At 40.2% G+C, this 20,021-nt stretch overlaps 1 protein-coding gene across 11 annotated transcripts in view; it reads left to right on the top strand.

Annotated features, from left to right (window-relative positions):
- hdac4 (histone deacetylase 4) overlaps positions 1 to 14,589 on the top strand; it is a 118,852-nt gene extending 104,263 nt beyond the window's left edge. For 10 of the 11 annotated variants that reach the window (XM_067515252.1, XM_067515250.1, XM_067515247.1 and 7 more), the window contains 4 exons: positions 512 to 645; positions 9,161 to 9,245; positions 9,361 to 9,496; positions 9,717 to 14,589. In XM_067515252.1, the coding sequence (XP_067371353.1) occupies positions 512 to 645; positions 9,161 to 9,245; positions 9,361 to 9,496; positions 9,717 to 9,756 (395 nt within the window). In that variant the 3' untranslated portion in view covers positions 9,757 to 14,589. Of the gene's footprint in view, positions 1 to 511; positions 646 to 9,160; positions 9,246 to 9,360; positions 9,497 to 9,716 lie in introns of those variants that run through there. The other variant, XR_010915139.1, reaches the window with a different exon arrangement.
- Positions 14,590 to 20,021: the final 5,432 nt, after the last annotated feature.

Genomic DNA, 20,021 nt, shown 5'->3' with positions numbered 1-20,021 from the left:
ACACACCTTGTTTTAAGTTTTATACTTTTGGATTGTGTATTCAAGACCTTTGCATATTAGCAAATAGCTTTTCTTAAACCACCAAGGGGAAGGGATCTGATTGTCAAGGGGGTGCTATGGGTGGTTCAGAGAGGATCACAGGAAGAATGGATATGGGTAGAACACAGGGGAGAACATAATATGGCTGAATGCATATATTAAAACCCTCCCAAAAAAAGATCAAACGCTGTGACCAAGTCTTACCACAAAGCCGCATTTATTAAAATTAAACCTGGCTTATATTATGGCTTGTTTTTGGCCCCCAGTAAATCTGCAGTGCACTCTTTTTTCCTTCCTTTCCCTGATGCAGTCAGCCCTTCCTTCATCCATGCAGAAACCCCCTTTTTTTGTTTTTTTTGCTCCTTTGAACAATATCCAAAACGGAAGTCAGAGCTTGAAGAATAGAGCTCCCTCATCTCATTCCTTTTCTTTGTCTCCACCTTTTCTTTGCTGTCATTTCCTGTGTGTACAGGCTTTGGCTACCTGACCAGGCAGCTGATGGGTCTGGCAGGCGGTCGGTTGGTGCTTGTCCTCGAGGGGGGTCATGACCTCACAGCCATATGTGATGCCTCTGAAGCCTGTGTCTCTGCCTTGCTTGGCAATGAGGTAAGATGAGAGCGAAAAGGAGGAGGGAAAAATTACCATCAAAACTCCCAAAACGCTATGATCCAACAGATACATTTGGACTAAAGCAATGGTTGGTGTGAGATTAAATTAGGAATGATCGCTTTGTATATAGACTACGAAAACCCGCTGAAAATATAAAATCTGGTTGCATAAATTTCACATGATCATGTTTGAGGTTTCTTAAAACTAGAAATTCATTTTATTGTGCAGAGTGGATATTAATTTCGGCCAGATGTTTTGTAAAGACAAGTATGTTGCTGTAAAAGTCAGTTCTAATTAATGCATAATGATGCTTTATTTATATCCACGTTCGTATTATGTTTAATAGCATTGAAGTGAACATGTGGCACTTGAGTCAGCTAAAGAGCATCTGGTTTATTTATGTTGTCAGCATGAAATTTTTAGAATGCAGTTAGGTCATTTCATTTTTTTTTTTTTTCATGGCCATTTTCCTTTTGTCAGACTTCAAAATCAACATGCTGCAAATAAGTTAACAGAAAGTATTTTAGTAATAGATTTTTCTAACTGTCTTCTTGTGCTGGAAAACTCAACTTTACAGTACATCTCATCTCTCTTTGCCATTTTGTCAGTTTTGAGTGGATCACTCATTATAGTAGTAAAACAAATTTATTGATAGTCACAAGAATTAATTTGATCACAAAACCCTAAAAGGATCCAGGAAAGTTCCATTAAATGTCGTACAAATCACATTTTCCGGACTGTTGGGTGGGACACTATAAAATGTTAAAAGAGAATGATTTGCAAATCATTAATTGAGAATTATTGTAAATAGTACAAGGACAACATGTATTAAGTGAAATGAAAACTGTGCTCATATTGGGGAACAGGGACATGTTCACCACTGTTATCGCCTCTTTGTTTAACAACACTGTAAGCATGTGGGAACTGTGGAGACCAATGGCTTTTATTTTGAATTGTACTATTCACCTCATAATGTGCCAAATGTTTTTGTTGTGTTATCGGTCTGGACTGCTGGCAGGACAGTTCAGCATCCACTCTTTTACTACTGAGCCATGTTATTGCAATAGATAAAGAATGTGGTTTGGCATGGTGTCATTAAAATAAGCAAGACCTTCTCTGAAAAAAACGTTGTCTGAATGTCAGCATATGCTGCTCCAAAACCTACATCTGTCACTGACCATTAATAGTGTCTAAATAGATGTGCAAGTCACCCATGTCGTGCACATAAAGGCCACCCCCACCTCATCACAGATGCTGGCTTTTAAACTCTGAGCCGATAACAAGTCAGATGGTTCCTCTTGTTAGCACGGAGGATAAAATATCCATGATTTTCAACAAGCACAGAAAAGATGGCAGCTTTTCTGGATCTTTTTATAGTCCCATAGCATAGTGGAGTTTTAATTTGCATTTGTAGATGCAGCAGATTCTCTGAATGTTTTTATCATATTATGTACCGCAAATGATGGAATCCAAACACTCAAGGCATCAAACATGCAATTTTTCACAGATGATCCTTGCTCCTTTCTTGTTTCTGAGTTTTACACTTCTCTTTTTGTACCCAGTCATAATACTGACCTGTTGCTTTTCACTTGTGTTGTTTTTTTACATTTTGCAATTTTTCCAGTCTTTTTTTCCACTCCGACTCTTTTTATTTCCGTTTTATACAGTGTTCCAACCAAAAGAACAATGCTGAGCAATACTTGTACAGTATACTTTTCTTTAAGCCAAAGCCATCTTTTCTTCAGTTTCTAGTAATACACTGTTTCACACTGTTCCCCTCCCACACACACACAGACACACATACACGTCAAACAGAGAGGATTTCCAGGCAGAAGGTTAAATGTGGGAGCGTGTAGGACGGGCTGTGGGACTAAGCAAACATCGGCACTCTGAGTCATGGGGCACAACAGAAAAGAAGCCCCTCGCAGTCGCCCACACTTTTCTCCCCGCTAATGGAGAGATTGAAGTCGTTTTTGGACAAACTGCTCATTCTCATTTTCTACTGACAGATTGTTCATCCAAGATATACTGTATTAGAATTTTTACTGTTAAAGGTGTCCTGAGATGTAGTACAGAATGGAAGCTATAGAGTGTTAGGGGAAGAGAGGAGGTTGTGTCTGTTTGTGTAGAAGGAGTTCACTTGTTCTGTTGAGAATGAGCGTCCTGTATATAGAAACTGAATGTCCAGGTTGCATCTTGAGTCTGCTCAGCTAATGTGTAGTTGGTATTGGAGTGTGTTTGCTTGTACCGTGATTTCGCTTTTTTTTTCCGACCACTAAGAACAGGACAAAAATATGCAAGTGCATCAACACTCAGATTGCTAAGACTGTAATTACCCCTTACAATATGAGTGAATATCCAGACTGACATCCTTGCATTTACATGATTTATTTTGTGGGAGTGTGGCCCGACTAGTTTTGATTAGTTATATTTTGTACTTCACGATTTATATTATATAATAAGATTAGTTATTGCAGTAGTTTAATGTAAAACATTAAATACATTCAGTGGCACCAGCTGACCAAGATGAATATACATGAATATAAAATCATATTAGAAAAAGGATTCACAAGTATTCACGAGAATTTATCCAGTTGACAAACCTATTTTTTCTGCTTATACCTATGAGCCTTTATCAATAAAATGTATTTATTCGATAAGTCCTTTAATGTTGACCTCTAAATCTTTATCTGCCTTGTTGAAATAGCTCTTCAACCACTTTTAGCTGTAGTGAGTTCTTGGAATTGTAAAAATGAACTACATGGTCTTGGTCATGGTCTCAAAACAAACAGAACTACAATGTAGGGTAACCTTAATAAAACTCAGCAAATATGTAACATAACAGTCGACTGTTTTTGGAATGTGAAGGCAATGACCACCACAGGCAGATTATCCATGCAGTAACACTAGACAGACTGGAGCTAATAACTGAAGTGCTGTTGAACATGCCGGCAATGTTGTTAACCCTTAAATGTTTCATCTAAAGGGGAAGGCACTGCTGTGTGCCAAACCTGTCAAAACTCCTAGAGTAAGGTTTGCATGAGAGGGGAAATGCACTAACTCTAACAACTTAACTCTGTTTACCTGCACTGTGCCCAATGATGAGTCAAAGCTTCATTATACTGTCATCACATCTGGTGAGGACTCAGAAATTCAAGGACACCTCAGCAGGGCGGATGCTATATGCTGTCATTGAAGAGGGTACTTAAGACTTGCACTTGAAGGGTGCTCTCCTTGTTCACAGCATCACCCTGCTGCAAAAATAATGAATTGGATCAAGGGCTTTGCTTCTTAGGTTTCAGCAGTTTGCGGTGCACCGGCTCAGTAGGGGTTTGGAGGAGGTCACTGGATGGGTGCCACAGAGAGCTGAAAATTCAAAAATAGGCAGGAGGCAGAGGGTGTCAATTGCTTCAGCCCTGCAGGACACTCCTCTCACCCTCTCACCCAGGGCCCCTTCCCTGGTGCACATCTGAAAATGGTTACCCTCACACCTTTTCCAGCAAGGTCAGCCTGCGCCTGAGGATCACATAATAAAGGGAAATTGAGTAATCATTTGAAGTTGGGAAGGAGGAAAGTATTGTTATAAATTAGCTGCACAGAGTGCTGTAGCCATCAGGTCCACAAAAGTACAGAATGAATTTGAATCGAATGTTTTCAAACTTGATAGTGGAACATGCCCCGTATTGAACACAATATCTGAAGATAATTAATTAAAAAACTGCAACTGCTGTAGTGGAACCTCAGAAGTACATGAGATACAACTATTTGCTTTTATTTTTGGGGACACTCTTAATGGCATCATGACAGCAGCCTGATGGAAAGAGTTGTACAGAATGCCTCATTAGCAAAAGATTACTTTGATAAAGCAACAAGCAAGGTTGGCTCTTTGGGAGCAAGTGATGTCAGCTGTTTGAACAAAGGCAGATCAGGTTTGTGGAGCTTTGATAACTGATAGCAAAGAAAAGAGAGGCAAAAATGTTGGTAATCAGATCAAAACTGCAGGAAGCAAGTGTTTTTATCGTAATCTCTCTGAAGGTCTCTGTAATGGATGTGGAATGTAGCTGGAAAATGTCAAAGGGAAACTGAGCCAGAGGAAGAGAAAAAGGGCTGTTTTTTTATTATTTTTTGGACAAAGTCTACTGACCTTGGATGTCAGATATTAAGAAATCTTAAGACTTATTTGGTCTTATAGCCTTAGCAGGTTAAGAAACAAAGCAGATCTGGGAAACAAGCAAGCATCCAGAGTCACACTAATGTTGGAGTTGTTTGCATGTGTCTACTGAGAGGATTTTATTCTAAAGACACAGATCAGCCACAACATTAGCTCCCCCTGTACAATGCAATATAGCCTCTCTGCCATGAATTCTTCTTTTAGAAGATTATAATTTCTCAGTTTTTTAAGTTTAAACTGTCAGACAGGTGGTAATTCTACTGTCTACTGTGTATTATTGAGGTAATAGTGGGTGGTGGAGAGTTACTGGAGTGCATTATATTGACAAGTGGTTCTATTGTTTTGTCCACCTTATTTAAATTAGATATGTGTGTGTGTGTGTGTGTGTGTGTGTGTGTGTGTGTGTGTGTGTTTACTGGCTGAGTGTGAATGGAGCGAATGAGTATGCTGAGGCATGGGACGACAGCTGGATTTAGACGGTCAGCTGTGCTTTTGTTTGTGAAGCTGCCTGAGGGTTTGTATTGTCTGGAAGTGTGCAGAACACAAGACGTCATCATAATAGAACTCTCTGATCTAACTATAGCATTTGCTGTAGCTTAATCCATAAAATATGGGTTAAGTGATCCTGTATAAGTTTTGGACTGACAGTTGATTAAAGTTGCACAGAAGTTTAAAAATCCTTTGAAACTGACATAATTCCACAAAGTAATAAAGGGTAAAGCCAATTGTTGGGAAATCACAAATATCTCACTTTGTATATCATATAAACAGGGAGTCTAAAAATGGCAAGTTTTGACAGCCCACGTTTTCCAGGCAAAACATCCCAAAGGTTTGCCTCTTCACCTCGTGTGCAGCTATTACCTCTAGCGTTTTACTGCTTACTAGTGTGAGAAATATATCTGTGCTTTTATTGGCAGGTTAAGACAAGCTTTGCTATAATGAGCATTAGGTTTCCTTTGAAAGCAGCTTAAATTAGCTGGGAAAGAGAAGGATGAAAATTGCTGAAAGGACTTTACTGGCTGTGTTATTCACCCCCACTGCTGTTGTGCATAATTTCGAAGTCTTTCTAGTTAAATAGCTCATGAATGATGCATTGGCGACTACGCTAGTCAACTCTGAACTCAGGACTAATTGGTGATTGCTCGCAAACAGATGTTGGCCCAACTCAAACCACGGTTGTTAGCAATTATTTGATAAGCAACAGGCTAATATGTTAATTGTTACCAGCTTACAGTGAGGTTATTCGATGTGTTTACACTCTAGTTACAGTAAGACGCTCGACTTCACCTGTCCCCCCTTGGGCCTGACTATTCACCACCACCACCACTACCCTAACTACAACTAAAAGCTAGACATACGCCCTTTCCAAAAAAAGGTCACCTGCTTTGCACAATACACATCATTACCCTGTTCAGTTAGCATAACGTAATCAACCGGTTTTAGTGACCGCCAACATACCGTATGCACACGGACACAACAGTAAACAATGGTTGCCTTGTGTGCTTTTATTTTTTACTGAACAACTGTAATTCCTTTTCTTTCCACTGTTTTAGTGTCAGCGTCCCTCGGGAATGTTTTACCCTGGCACATTCCTCACTCTCAGCTCACGTCTCAGCTTTGTTGGTCACAGTCTGTGTCACACAGACACAAAGGCTTCATCAAAAATCCACTAATGCAATGATAGTAAACCATTGGTTTTTCTTTCTCCATCTGAAAATCTTGTTGCACATAGAGATCTAAAGCTGAAAGAAACAGAAATCATAAAAACCTGTGTCTGTGTGTGTATGTGTGTTTGCCATACCTGCCAGGTGGGGGCCCCTTGAGTACACTGACAGGAGCCATTAAAGTTTAAAAGCATGAGGCCCAGCTGTCAATCAAGCTGACAGGCTGCCCATGTCCAACTCTGCACTGAGGTGAACCCCACGAAACCCCAGAGAACCCTTGACCCTGCTTTGACACGGAGCTGGGTTCGCATGGGGTGCATAGGAATGGGCTGGGACTGGCTAGGGTTATGGTGAGAAGTTGGCAGCTGTAGCCTGAAGGTTGGAAATCTGTGATTTGATTGAAGGATTGATGGTTTAAAATCCCCAGACTGGCTGGGAAATTTTTTGGATGGGAGTGATGAATAAGTGCTGCTGTCTCCCAACTCGGCCTGAATTGAAGAAATCCTCTGGGGCAATTTCTCCAGTAAATGAGCATCATAGCTGAAAGTTTTGGCCAGCTCCCAGATGTGTATCTGTATATGAGTGTTGCTTTTTGATTGAGCACTGAGACCAAAAAGACACCCTGTGTTAATAAAACTCAAGGAACTGCACTGGTGTTAAAGTACTGATTTAGTGTTAAGGGACAGAACTACAGTTGTCATTCACGTGACAAAGTCATCTGCACTATGAAAAAAGTGGGCCTGCTCATATTTCCTTGGCCAACATCTTCGGGCAACCTTTTTGCTAGAAGAATCCGTTACTTTGGTTGTTTATTTAATATTGCAAGTGACCTCTGCATTGGCACCACCACTGCATCTTGGCTGCATGTTGTGATATAGGTATTGTCAGTCTTAACAATGATGATGTCCCAGGTGCTGTTTTCATTTCAGTGTGGCACCAGGGCTTGTGATGTGTGCATAAATGGAGGATCACAAAGAATAGATTAATGTTTTCAGCAGGCCCCGGTTGGCCTCCTAGTGGACAAACTGTTGCAATCCTTTTAATCAATCTTATTGCAAGTCTTTCAAGTGGTTCATGGAAAAAGTAATGTATCAAAGATAAAATTAAATCAAAGTATTTGTCCTATGATGTGCCATACTTTTGAGCACCATTTGTTTTGAATATTGTACTACATAAAGTTACCTGCCATGGCTTGTTGTGATAAATCCCACATATGTTTTAGGCGACCCTGAACTCTCGGGATAAGCCGAAAGGACCAAAAAAAAAAAAAAAACGCACTTCACAGGCCCCATCTTTTAATAAAACGCCAGCTCTGTGCTTATGTTTTGCTTCTTCTTCGTACCTGTTGCATTGTAAAATCTAAGTTTGCCTTTGAGAGAGGTTGATTTGCAGTCACAGAACAAAATCAAATTTTTTAAGGCGATTAAGCGTCTGAATTCTCTGCAGTCGAGCATTTTTGTAAGTTGCTCTGGATCAAAGTGTGAACTGAATAGCAGACAGCATCAGGCTTAATAGTAAAAAGTCATGCAAAGACTGTATGCATATGTATGAGTGTGCATTCACCTCTGTCCATTCCTGTGTGCATGATGTGGCCTGTCGTGCCACAGCAGGATTATAGAATCCCTCTCCCCAGACTGTCTCCTCCCTTGGCCTGCTTGGACCCCTCCCACACACTATTTGTTTTAATTAAAAGAAAACTTCCAGCAAGTCCGACCAGCAGTGGCTTTTTCCTCCTTTCTCTGGCATTCTACTCCCCAATCTAAAGCCAGTTTTTTTTTTTTTTTTTTTCGTTTTTTTTTTTTCTGTGTCTGTTTTTACATGTTTTTCAGTTGGGCCTTTATTCCGTTGGGGCTATGACTGAGAAGAAAAGGGATGCATGTCATTTGGGCTGGAATGTAGAGCTGAACTGGCCTGTTTGACAAAATGGGATGAGAAAGTGTCGTATGTGCAGTCGGCCAAAGGGGAAATTGAATCATTCCGGGTTGGGAAGGCACTTGGGGGAATAGCCTTGTTTCCTCTCAATTGTGGCTTGGAGAGGTTCATGGGCTTTGCAGCGCTCCCTGAGGTGTGTTTCACTGTACGCATGAGTATGCACGTATGTGTCTTTGTGAGGAAGTAGTTTTCATTTATATGCATCTGTGTACAAGAGTATGTGTCTTGAGAGCGAGACGTAGTACAAAGCTCACATTGTAGTTTGTGTCAAAGAGTAGCACAGCGCTTGGTGAGTGGGAGGAGGTGTGCATCTGCAGGCCTATTTTCTATTGTGTCAGCAGCTAGAGCTTGTTCCCCACCTCTTGGAGTGTTTCAACACTGGGCTCTAAGCCACATTCAAAAGTGATCCTTCAAACCAGAAGGGAACCCCATTAGTTCAACAGAGATTTCTTGAGCGTTTTTGGAGCAGTGCTTCTGAACACCTGTCACTCACATTGAAAAAAATTAATCTCTAACCATACCCACTACCTCTCAAAAATACCTGAAGTTAAATGTGGTTATCTCATACAAAAGTATGCTCCTCATAGCCATAGGTTGAGGTGTTCTGCCCTGCAGTGGCTACGTTTTCAGCATGGTTAGTACTGCAATAAGTTTGCTGTTATTATAACGTGCAGCGGCATCTTTTGCTTTTGTTAGATAATATTAAACAGAAAATGTGCCTTAATATTTTTTTTATTTGTTGCAGTTGGAGCCCATTCCTGATGAGGTGCTGCAGCAGAGACCAAACGCCAATGCTGTCCACTCTATGGAGAAAGTTATTGAAACTCACAGTGAGTGGCCCATCAGCATTTAGACACAACATTTTTTAGTTATTCTTATTATCATATCTATGATAATAAACATACAGTTTGGTGTAATTGGCCTACCTCTCCTGGTCTTTTGTAGGTAAATACTGGCGCTCGCTGCAGCGCTCTGCTTCCACACTTGGTTGCTCGTTGAGCGAAGCTCTCCGATGTGATGCAGAGGAAGCAGAGACGGTCTCTGCTATGGCCTCATTGTCCGTTGCCAGCATTGGAAAGAGGTACGGCTTGTTGTCTTGTGTCCTCTCAATGACTGAAAAACACATATTGAGTTTCTTACTACTTTTCTTTTGTCCTGTGGTCCTGTGGTTTTTTGTTTTTGTTTTGTGCAATGCGTAATTAAATCATGCAGTCTTTAAAAGTATGCAGACCAGGTATACTAAATCAGTTATTATATGTAATAAGATTGCTGCACTGAGTATGCTTTTACGTTCTCCCCAGGACTGAAGATGAACCAATGGAAGAGGAAGCTCCTATGTAAAGAAACATCCCCAAACGTTGACCACTCAGACTTTATATTTGACAGTGTCCTCTTCCCATCAGTTTCAGGTTAAACGCCCATCCTCTGTCACCTGTGCCATATAAAATGGCATCATGGGAGAGAACAAGCAGAGCTGACATAACTGGCCAGCAGAAGGAAATGGAACACTGGAGGATGATCAATGCATTCACTGATAAGCAGTGATAAGATTGATCAGCATAAATGTGCCGCCTTTATCTCTTCAAGACCTTGGACGAATTGGGGTCAATTTAACGGGCCTGCAAAGACACCACTGAGTGCCAGTGCTGTTATAACAACACAGACAGACTTCTTTAATGCCGTTCAGACCCATGCACAGGTGATCTGCAGCCATCTGCTTATCTTACAATCTATTTTGTCTGTGTTATATCTTCATCTTCTCGCTCTCATCAGAAACCACCAGAGATCATGTAATTATGACTCTTCAGACTCTAAAGATGGATGATTTCTGATCTTTTAAGACATGTGGATGAAAGGAATAAAGTTTCTTGCTATCTTCCAAGGCAATTACAGATCACAGGTGAAAAATATCAACAAGTGTTCTGATTTCAAAATGACTGACAGTAAAAGACTGTGTTTGTGCCTTTTTTTAAACCAGGTGGATTTTCTGTTGGACTCTGCTGAAAGATCTTTGCCTTAAAAATAGGGTAGGGAATGAGACATCTTCTCCCCAAGCCCTTAAATATTTCAATTCAGGCAAGACATTAAATGCCTGCATGTTGGCACATAGACTCGAGGACTTTGGCACGTTTACCTGTAGTTCCCTGCAATCAGCCTACTGTCTTTCCCTGTACCTCCATCTTTCCTTCCCCCCCCCCAATTATTTTTAATCTCAGCTGAGAAGGAAGTTCCCGGTCACAAGTTGGTTGGAGGTGGCACAGTTTTAAAAGATGTTTATGGTTTGAGTAGTATTAATCAGTAACTGTCTATGAAATGGGCATCCACTCTCTCTCCTAGGAATTTAGTAGCATGCAGTGTATTAGAGCAACAGGACTTCATGAAATGTTATTCATACTGTATGTACAGTAGTAGTTAGATAATAATTATCCATAGTGGACTATCAGCTCAGCAGAGTTAAATTATGAGCATGTAACTCAGACCCACCAGTAACGTTGTTTCACATTTAAATCACTTTGCGTTTTGCAGAATAATGACAGAATTCATTTTGCATGGGCCACTTTGGTGAACCAGCCCTCTATTTACCACATGGGTTTCCATGGTAATAAGGACCATACCACCTGTGATTTTCCATAGGGGTGTTTCAGGGGCTCTCACAGCTGGTTTAACATGTCACGCCTCTTGTTAAGCACATCTGCTCCTCAAATGTCAGGTGCTTTGAAGCAGGTGTGTGTACATCTATTCATATACAGTTCATATACAGTTTAGCACAAGCTGCTCTTTATAAATATTCAACTAACCCGCGATACATCTGTTGTTTTAAGGCCATGCAGAACTTTGCAACTTTACGTAGCACATGTGTAGCCTTGATTCAGCTCTAGCTAAATACTTCTGCGGGATTGGGTTTCAGACATATTTATATATCTGAGCTAAATACTGTGTCAAATCTACCTTTGGAATAAGTTTTTCAAAAGACCAAGGGTAAAAATAAATCGTGTCTGTTTGAGTGCTTTAGTAGAATTTGGGTTCTTTACCCATCATGATGTAAACTTACCTGGCTGTCAGTGCTCAACCCTGCTAGCCAGACCATACAACACACCAGCCACCAGCCTAGATGTAGTCAGATCTGGTTGGCCATTTTGCAGGTAAAACAGGTTTTGGACTTTCTGAACAATAGGCCTTGCAAATGACTATACCGACCACCGTGTGCACTGTGTGGCCACTGTTCAAACGTTTCAGTCTGTAACCATCCTTCCAATTTGTGTTTTGCCTCTGGGCGACTACCTTCTGTTTTTAATCCATCGAAAGGCTAGTGTCATGTTTAATGTATTTTTCCATGAACAGAAACAGAGTGCTGTGGTTTTTACTGTACATAGGACACTGTTCTCCTGAGTATTCCTGCCACACACATTTGTCAGTGACTACCTTTGATTTATCTTTCATTTCTCAAGGGTCTTCTTTTTGTACTTTTTACATGTTTCTGGGCTCTTTTGTACATTTCGCTCACTTTTTGCTCTTGGTTTCTCTGTTACATTGTAAAGGTGACAAACTTCACAAAAGGTGAGAGTTCAGATTGAGTTTTTAGTGGAAATTACATGTTGATGTTTGCTAGGTTCAAAGTTTTTGTGGGAGGGTGGGAAAAAATGTTTCTACTTTGTATAATGATGGGCAATTGTGTATTTACTGTCTGTTCATAGTAGATTTATATATAAAAGAAATGACTATATCATATATATCTATACAAAATGAAATACTATGATCTTGTTTTTGAAGCTGGTATTGATAAATGATACTTTCTATTGGTTTTGCATACAGTTGGCAATTTTTTGGGTGTTACTGAAGGCACCATTTGCTGTCCTTGCTATAATTGGTTACATGCTCAATAGCATTTACTGGCTGCCTTTCTGTGTTTTGGCACTGATACAAGCTTTTGGCTTTATTGATTCCATTCATACCATAACACTGTTTTAAAAGGTGTTCAGTTGACATATATCCATGTACATCTTTGTATAATTCCATTTTTGATTTTATGCATATAACTATTGAAGAAGAACACACATTTTGGCTGGCACCAAAAAGTATTTTGACAAATCTGAGACTAAAATTAAAAATCTGGTTTTTACACATCTCAGTAATGACCAAAGTGGTGATCTGTTTCTAAACTTTGTTCCTCTTCCTAACACTTTGTGGAAAAAATGGGACGGGTCGATTTGATTCGGAACAGCGCTTTGCAAATGATTACACAGGATATAAATATATATATATTTTTTTACGTCTCAGGCCAATTGTATTTTTTTTTTTTTTTTCAAATCAATTTTAAATTAACATTCCTTAGAATTTATCAAGCTCCAATGTTAAATCCCATTCATGACTGGGTTTCTGGTTGCCCTGGTGTTCAACAAGACTGTCCTGTATCCAAACAAAATCACAGGTGCTGGATCGCTGCAACAGCAGATCTTTCTTCATCACAGGACATCAAACTCTATTCCTAGTTCGTCCTTTACTAGGACCAATTTTTTAACACTATTTATACTAAATATATAATAATATTGTAATATGCTGATTGAAATTTTTTTAGTTTTGGAATTCTCAGTCAGAGTTGCAGGGAGTGCATGTTTTCATTTTCAATAAATGTATCTGACCTCAAATGGCAAATGCTGCACCTTTGATTTCAGTATGTCCCTGAATCACCTCCATGCATCCTTTCTATGGCGCCTGCAGATTTCTAGAGGTCAAAGGTCATTTTAAGACCTGTTTTATGCCTCTTCCACTTTGTAAATTTACATAAGCAAAGGAAAATGTTCATATGCCATAAAATTGATTTTACTTAAAACATAACACAAGTCTTAGCAGTTAGAACTTGTAGGGAGTAACCATGTTCAGTTTTATTTTGTATGGTTTTCAAGCTGTACCGTGTGTAAAATATGTTGTTTTTTTTTTTTCTTTTTTTGGTACATTGTCGTAACCTTCACAGGAATGCATCACATTCTCTTGTATGTTTTTGTAATTTATACATAATTTGTGTCTCGGACTATATTCACATTGCCATAATTCTTTATGCAGGGCGTTTTTTAGATGAGATGTGAAAACACATATGATCCAGTCGCCTTCACAGGAATATGCTCTGCGCATGTTGATCAGATGCTTTTCGGTAACCCACCCTGAACATTCCCAGAACCTTTACACAAACAGTGCCATTCATGGGTTTTCTACTGTTAAATGCTTCGGTTTCTCTAAAGGAGCCAAAACTAGCACAATCTGGCTACTCTGACTGTCTGTCCTCACTGTTAGTCTTAACACAATGTGCAGTAATGAAAAAAAAAAGAAGCGGCAACATTCCATTTAGCTATAATTTCCATCTATTAAGAGTGGAGAGATCTCTCTCTCTCACTCTCTCCCCCTCTCTTTTAAGCTTCTAGCTCAGTCCAGCCATGTTTTTTTTTTTTTTCTTTCAGGTGGGCTGGTCCAACTTTAGTCCATTCTTTCTTTTTTCTCTCTGCATGACCCATTTGTCTGCATGCACTGCCTACCTGTCTCTTTGTCTCATACCACATATCAGCATAAGGGATTGTGCACTGAAGGACCTTATTCCTTTCATTGTACCCAAACTGTCGCACTTCTTTTACTGCTTTTTTTGTTTATGGTGGGGGAAAATGGTGCTTTCCATGTAGTGCTTTTACTGGTAGCATACGGAGTCATCAAACCTGAAAGTCTTAAGTTGAATATTTGACATTAAAGGAAAAATGTATCTAGCACTTGTAACACAGACAATAGATTTTATTGTATTTATGTAGAAAACAAATTGTTTTATTGGGATGCTTTGTAAAATGGATCAACAGAATGGATGATTACACCAGGCTACATGTGTCTTTGATGGAATTTTGGGGGAGTTATATATTTTTTTGTTTGGTTCTTTGTGACATCTGGACTTCTCGAAGGGCTCCATCCAGATGCCTGGTTATTGTTACAGTTGTCCATTCCAACAAATAAGCCAGTTATCTCTATGACCACTGTGGTTCAAAAACAGTTATAGGTTTACATATGTATAAAATGCATATTCTTTTTTATCAGTTATGATTTTGAATTGTTCCACCATTGTTACAGAAATAGTACATCTTTCTTGGCTCTAACATGTTGTCTTTGACATCTACAATATAAAGTATTGTTTTGGAAAAACTGCAGTGTCTGGTTCCTATGTTAATATTGCTGGTTACTGGTTTTCATTGCAGAGAAAAGGCTTATTCTCTGGCAGGAGATGTGTCTCCCACTGCCAGGCATGAAGGCAGATGTTGAGGATGTGCATGTGACCTTACACACAATATAAAACCTTACTGTAAAGAGATGAAAGAGCTGTGCAGAAACAGTTGTGACGCACCTATTCCATTTCACCTAGTGAACATTTGGTTTTGCAGATTAGTAGAGGTCTGGTAAGTTCACTCTTTTCTGACTCTACACCCCCGGATTTTTCGGACTCGTGTTCAACAGCCAACTGATGCCATTTCGAGTAACCTCAGTTGACGACGCGTATCAAAGGCAGCTCACTTGGGGTGTGTAAAATATATGTGTAAAACTTGGCAGTGTTTCCATTTAGGTCCAGAGGGAGGCAGTACCGGAGGAAAAGCATCAAGGGCCCCACAGTAGCTTTACCCAGGATTAGCCACCCATTTGGACAGGTCAAAGGTCTGAGCTAGTGTCCAAATAAACAGCAGTGAATCACTGTTGGTGGTGGAACTAACGCTAAGACAACAGTTCAAAAGCAAACAAGACCAATCCTGGTGTACCCCTCAAATAAGCCCACATTCCACTACTTCTCTGTCCAGCACTGAATGTAGTGAGCAACTGTAAATAATACCACTACCTCAAGCTTTGTAAGCTTGTCACCATCTGTAAATCATGGAGGCATGAGAGAACATGCTGAGTCAAAGGCAAACAAAAAAGAGTCCATCTCTGGTTCCTTGAAAGAATATGGTTAAATGGAGGCACGAGGGACAATATTTACCATCGTACAGATGCTGAACAGAGCTCTCAGGACTCTCAGGAGTGAAACAAAAGATGTGTTCTTTATGGTTCCTCAGTGGCTGGAGACGGTCTAACGACCACGCTAGTGACACACGGACTCACCGTCTCACCTTCAGGTCACCATAGCCGTCAACATGTTTATCATCTTTGCTGCGTGGAGGCACACCACCCCCGTGACCTCTCACTAAGGTCAGGTCACCAACAAGGTGGAGCCTTGCTTATATAACTTTCCTCCCTTGTGAACTCTTGCCAAAAAGATGGCCGCCTCTTCCCCACAACAAAGCGCTGAAATGTCAGTAAGAGATGAAATCTTGGAAAACCCCCCTATCCATTTTCCCTCTTGTATCCCCGCGGTGACATTCTGGTCTGCGGCAGCTCTTCTTCAGGCAGCGTCGGCCGTTGTCAGTTCCCTCTGTCATTACCCGGCCACCCATATGCGTAAAAAAAGGCCTCATCCTCCCAGCTGTGCTCATCACAGCACTTTTTAATTGCAGGTTCGACTGAGTCGAAATGGGCGATGAGGCTTTGGCCAGCTGCTCGAATGACAAATAAAGCTAATTACAGATGAGCATTATTAGAATCCATTTCGAATCAACACACAACACACAAAAACATGTCCTATCTGTTAAGCATCAGTATTTAGGACACAGAAAGGAGACCAGAAAGACAAGGACCTGCAAGGAAACTTTCTGAGAAGTTCTTCACGAGTTGATTTGTTACAGGCAAAATGTCAAACAAATTCAATATTTAATCTTCAGTTTCCCTGAATTATTTTATTCCAAGCATGGATTTGGAAACAATGATAATACACATGAGACAGTCTGTGATGATTTGCTGTTCTTTCCATTGGATGTTCCACCAGTCCAGTTGGGACTTCTGATCCATAGTGTGTTTGAAAAGCTGTGCACAGTTTGCTTGTCTTGCTACTGTATGGGTTTAGTCTGTGTTGAGCAAGTGCAGACATCAAAAAGGGAGAGACGCATGAGGCTGTGAGGGGCAGCTGCAAACACAATACAGAGTCTGGGTCACCATCAGGTGTCAGCGGTACAAGTGGCAGAATCCAAACACCCAGCGTCAGCTTATCCCTGATCTCAAGAGCAGTCACTAAAAGTCTTCTTTAGGCCGAGATGTTCTGGAAAACAGAACATTTGTTGTATCCGCATGATAAAACATAAGGAACACATGATCACATTATTTACATGGAAACAATTATTATATTTTAGAGTTAAATAGTGACTAACTATGATGACCCTAGACCCTTGTGCTAGCTTTTCTTAAGCTTTTCAAATCATTTGATAAATAAATCACGTGATCATCAGTTATATTGAAGAAGACCATGCAATGTTTGGAAACACATGTAAGAGGGCCTTTTGTTGGAAGTCTGAAAGTGCTTGTTCTTCATTACTTACTTGTTTTTGGGCTCTTTATGAGTTGGAGTTTGCCCTGTTAAGGTTTAGCTTTTTTCACTACAAGTGACTGTACACTATGAAAAACAGTGTTTGAACATTACAAAGCATCTTCCACATAATTTACTGTTGGCTTGCTTGTACAGTATGAGTGATATGAAAACTACAGGGAATAAATGAGGACGTTGGCTCCTGAACTGGTGTGACCTTGTGACCTCTGCTGACCCCTGTGGTCATCAGTGGTGCTAATGAAGCACAGAGCAGGAGGGGAAAGGAAGCTGGCAAGACTCCACAAATATACCCACAACCCCGTCGTCTCCTCCTCGGCCTGGAGTCAAATCAAATTTCACAGTTAAAGGTGAGCAGGTTGCTGGGACTGTTACTTATGGTGTCCTTAGATGCAAATGGAGAAGGACAGAGAAATGAACGGGGCAAGGGAGGCCTGGGTGCCGCCCCAGAATGCTGCTCTGCGATTGGCTGACAGCCACAATAAAGGTGAAATTATCAAGCCAGCGGGTTTTAACTCCAAGCCACTTTTTATCTGCACTGCAGAGCAAAGATAAGACAAAAAGCAACAGCGCTTTAAAGTGTTTATGTCCGGCTGATTTATTCATAACAAGCCGAAAGAAGGAAACACAGCAGTTTCTATAATGTTGTTATCGTCCACAGCAGTTGGTCTACATATTGTGGATGTGTATGTGTGTGTACAATGGAACCAGATGGACTATGGACAATGCCAGAAACGAAGATGTGCACTGAGGCTCAGTGCCAAGTTACACACAAACACTCATACAGTACTGTAGAGAATAATGCAGCACAGACACATTCCCATAGAAATTCTCCAAAATCTGCCCAGTTGAAGGCCACAATGAATTAAAAGACCTGAAATTAATGCTCAGTACCATTTTTTTCCTTACTTGGTTTTGTTAATTTATTGCCCAGATAATCACATTAATTTTTTTAATTTTTTGAACATGAGACCCAGACTAATTATCAATTGAAACAGCATGTGCAAATGAAAAAGAAAAGCCTTTGTTTGGGCACAGGAGACACCTAATTCCACATCTTAATATGCCACAGAGGGTTTGAATCAAAGCACAAAAATGAATAATATAAAATTTATTTTATAGCCTCGCTGTCTCTGCATGCGAGCACTCTGAGTGAATGTCTTTTATGATTTTTATAATGACACTAATCACATACAGAGAGACACAAAAACATAACAGATCAGGCTTTGTTTACATAATAAATAATAATAAATACCATTTTCTGCTCCACTTTCCAAAGCAAAGCCATTAAGTTCCTTAAACTGAGGAACAGAGGTGAAAATTCAAAATATTGGCTACAGGATTAGATTAGTGGTAGAACACTAAGTTACAAAATCAAAGATGTTCTCTCAGACATTTAGAAGAGGTGGATCCCAGCACTCACTGGTCTGCTGTGCATCTGCTACACTCTGCCACAGTCTGCACAACCCTTCAGGTATGAGTTGTTATCAAATTTCAAAAAATGTAAATGCAGCAAAACCCATTAATCAAGCAGTTGAATTTCTCTGATTGGTTAGAAGGGTGAAACTCAGAAAGTGAATACCGGGGAAGTGTCAACAGCACTTTTTCACAAATAGTGTAAGTCATAGAACATACACTATATTGGCAAAAGTATTCGCTCACCCATCCAAATAAATGAATTCAGATACACAAAGCAAGGTCCATAAAGACATGGATGAGTGAGTTTGGTGTGGAAGAACTTGACTGGCCTGCACAGAGTCCTGACCTCAACCCGATACAACACCTTTGGGATGAATTAGAGCGAAGACTGCGAGCACTGTGTATTATGTATTTCATAAACACACTCCTGAACCTCATGGAAAGTCTTCCCAGAAGAGTTGAAGCTGTTATAGCTGCAAAGGGTTTGGCCGACGTCATCTTAAACCCTATGGATTAAGAATGGGATGTCGCTAAAGTTCATATGGGTCTAAAGGCAGGTGAGTGAAAAAAATTGGCAATATAGTGTATTTCAATTAACGAATATATTTTTAAAAAACCTGAACATAGTAGCTTTAAGAAGAAAAAAAAATGTAGTATCCCATGTCCTATAGTTCAAGTGGGACTGCGTTACATCTTTATTTCGCTGTCCAGGTACATTCCCCTAACCTCCAGACTCCAGACAGATTCTGTAGATGGCAGGATGGCATTTACAGTATCATTCAATGAGAACAATCAAGGAAATATAGCAGGCTGCTTGGATGGCCAGAATGTACAAATGTGGCACCCAGTATGTTTGGATCTGCTCAGGTGTTTGGAACAGCAACCGGTTAGAGGTATCAAGCAGTTTGCTCAATGGTGCTTTAAAAAGTAATTGTGGATACAGATAACACACGTTTGTGTGCTGCATCTCTGTGAAAACACATCTATTGTTATGAAGGATGTAATTCACGCTGTACTGTAAATTCCAAACTGTACATGTCGGAGGTCAACTGCTTGAAAAGACTCTAGACAGAATGAGAGAAGACAGTTTGTCACAGGAAGTCCCTGATTACAATCCATGTTAATGAGTCCATTTTGAGTTCATTAAGCTAAAGATTGAAGATAGATAAAGCAGCAGTCAGTTGTGAAAATATATAATTTAGTGGCTTCCCCATCTTTTGAGAAATAGAGTCCTACAAAAATCACCAGCCTGAGGCTTAATGATAATGTGGCAGAGCCCTTCTGTGCAGGATCAAAGTCTTAAGGCCCCTGATTAAACGATGGAATGAAGGAAAGGCGGAGACGAGCTGCAGAGAGAGGCCAGAACCTCGGCTAATTCCTTGACATCCAGGCAGCCTTGACAGCTGAGGCTCTGCCAGGTTTCTCTCTCAGAGGCATCACGATCTCCCCACTCTACGAGGCTTTGTCACTTTTCCATATGCATCTGGATTCATTGCTCTATTAGTTTAGATGTCAAAACATGTGCACGTGCCAAAGCCGAAAAACAGCGTATATATTTATTGGAAAAGGTGAATGAAATGCCTCTTTTAGGAAACACCAGGCAGCACTGCACAAACACGTCACTTACCTTTGTGGCTTCCAGTTTATATTTGATATATTTGCCTTAAAAATGTGGAAATAATGAGATAATGATGTGAAATATATACAAACGCCTAAGTCCACCTTAAAGCATTAATATAACACAAAGCTCAAAATT

The sequence above is a fragment of the Channa argus genome, chromosome 9 (assembly GCF_033026475.1).
Source record: "Channa argus isolate prfri chromosome 9, Channa argus male v1.0, whole genome shotgun sequence".
Classification (NCBI taxonomy): domain Eukaryota; kingdom Metazoa; phylum Chordata; class Actinopteri; order Anabantiformes; family Channidae; genus Channa; species Channa argus.
This window is presented reverse-complemented; position numbering and strand designations above follow the sequence as displayed.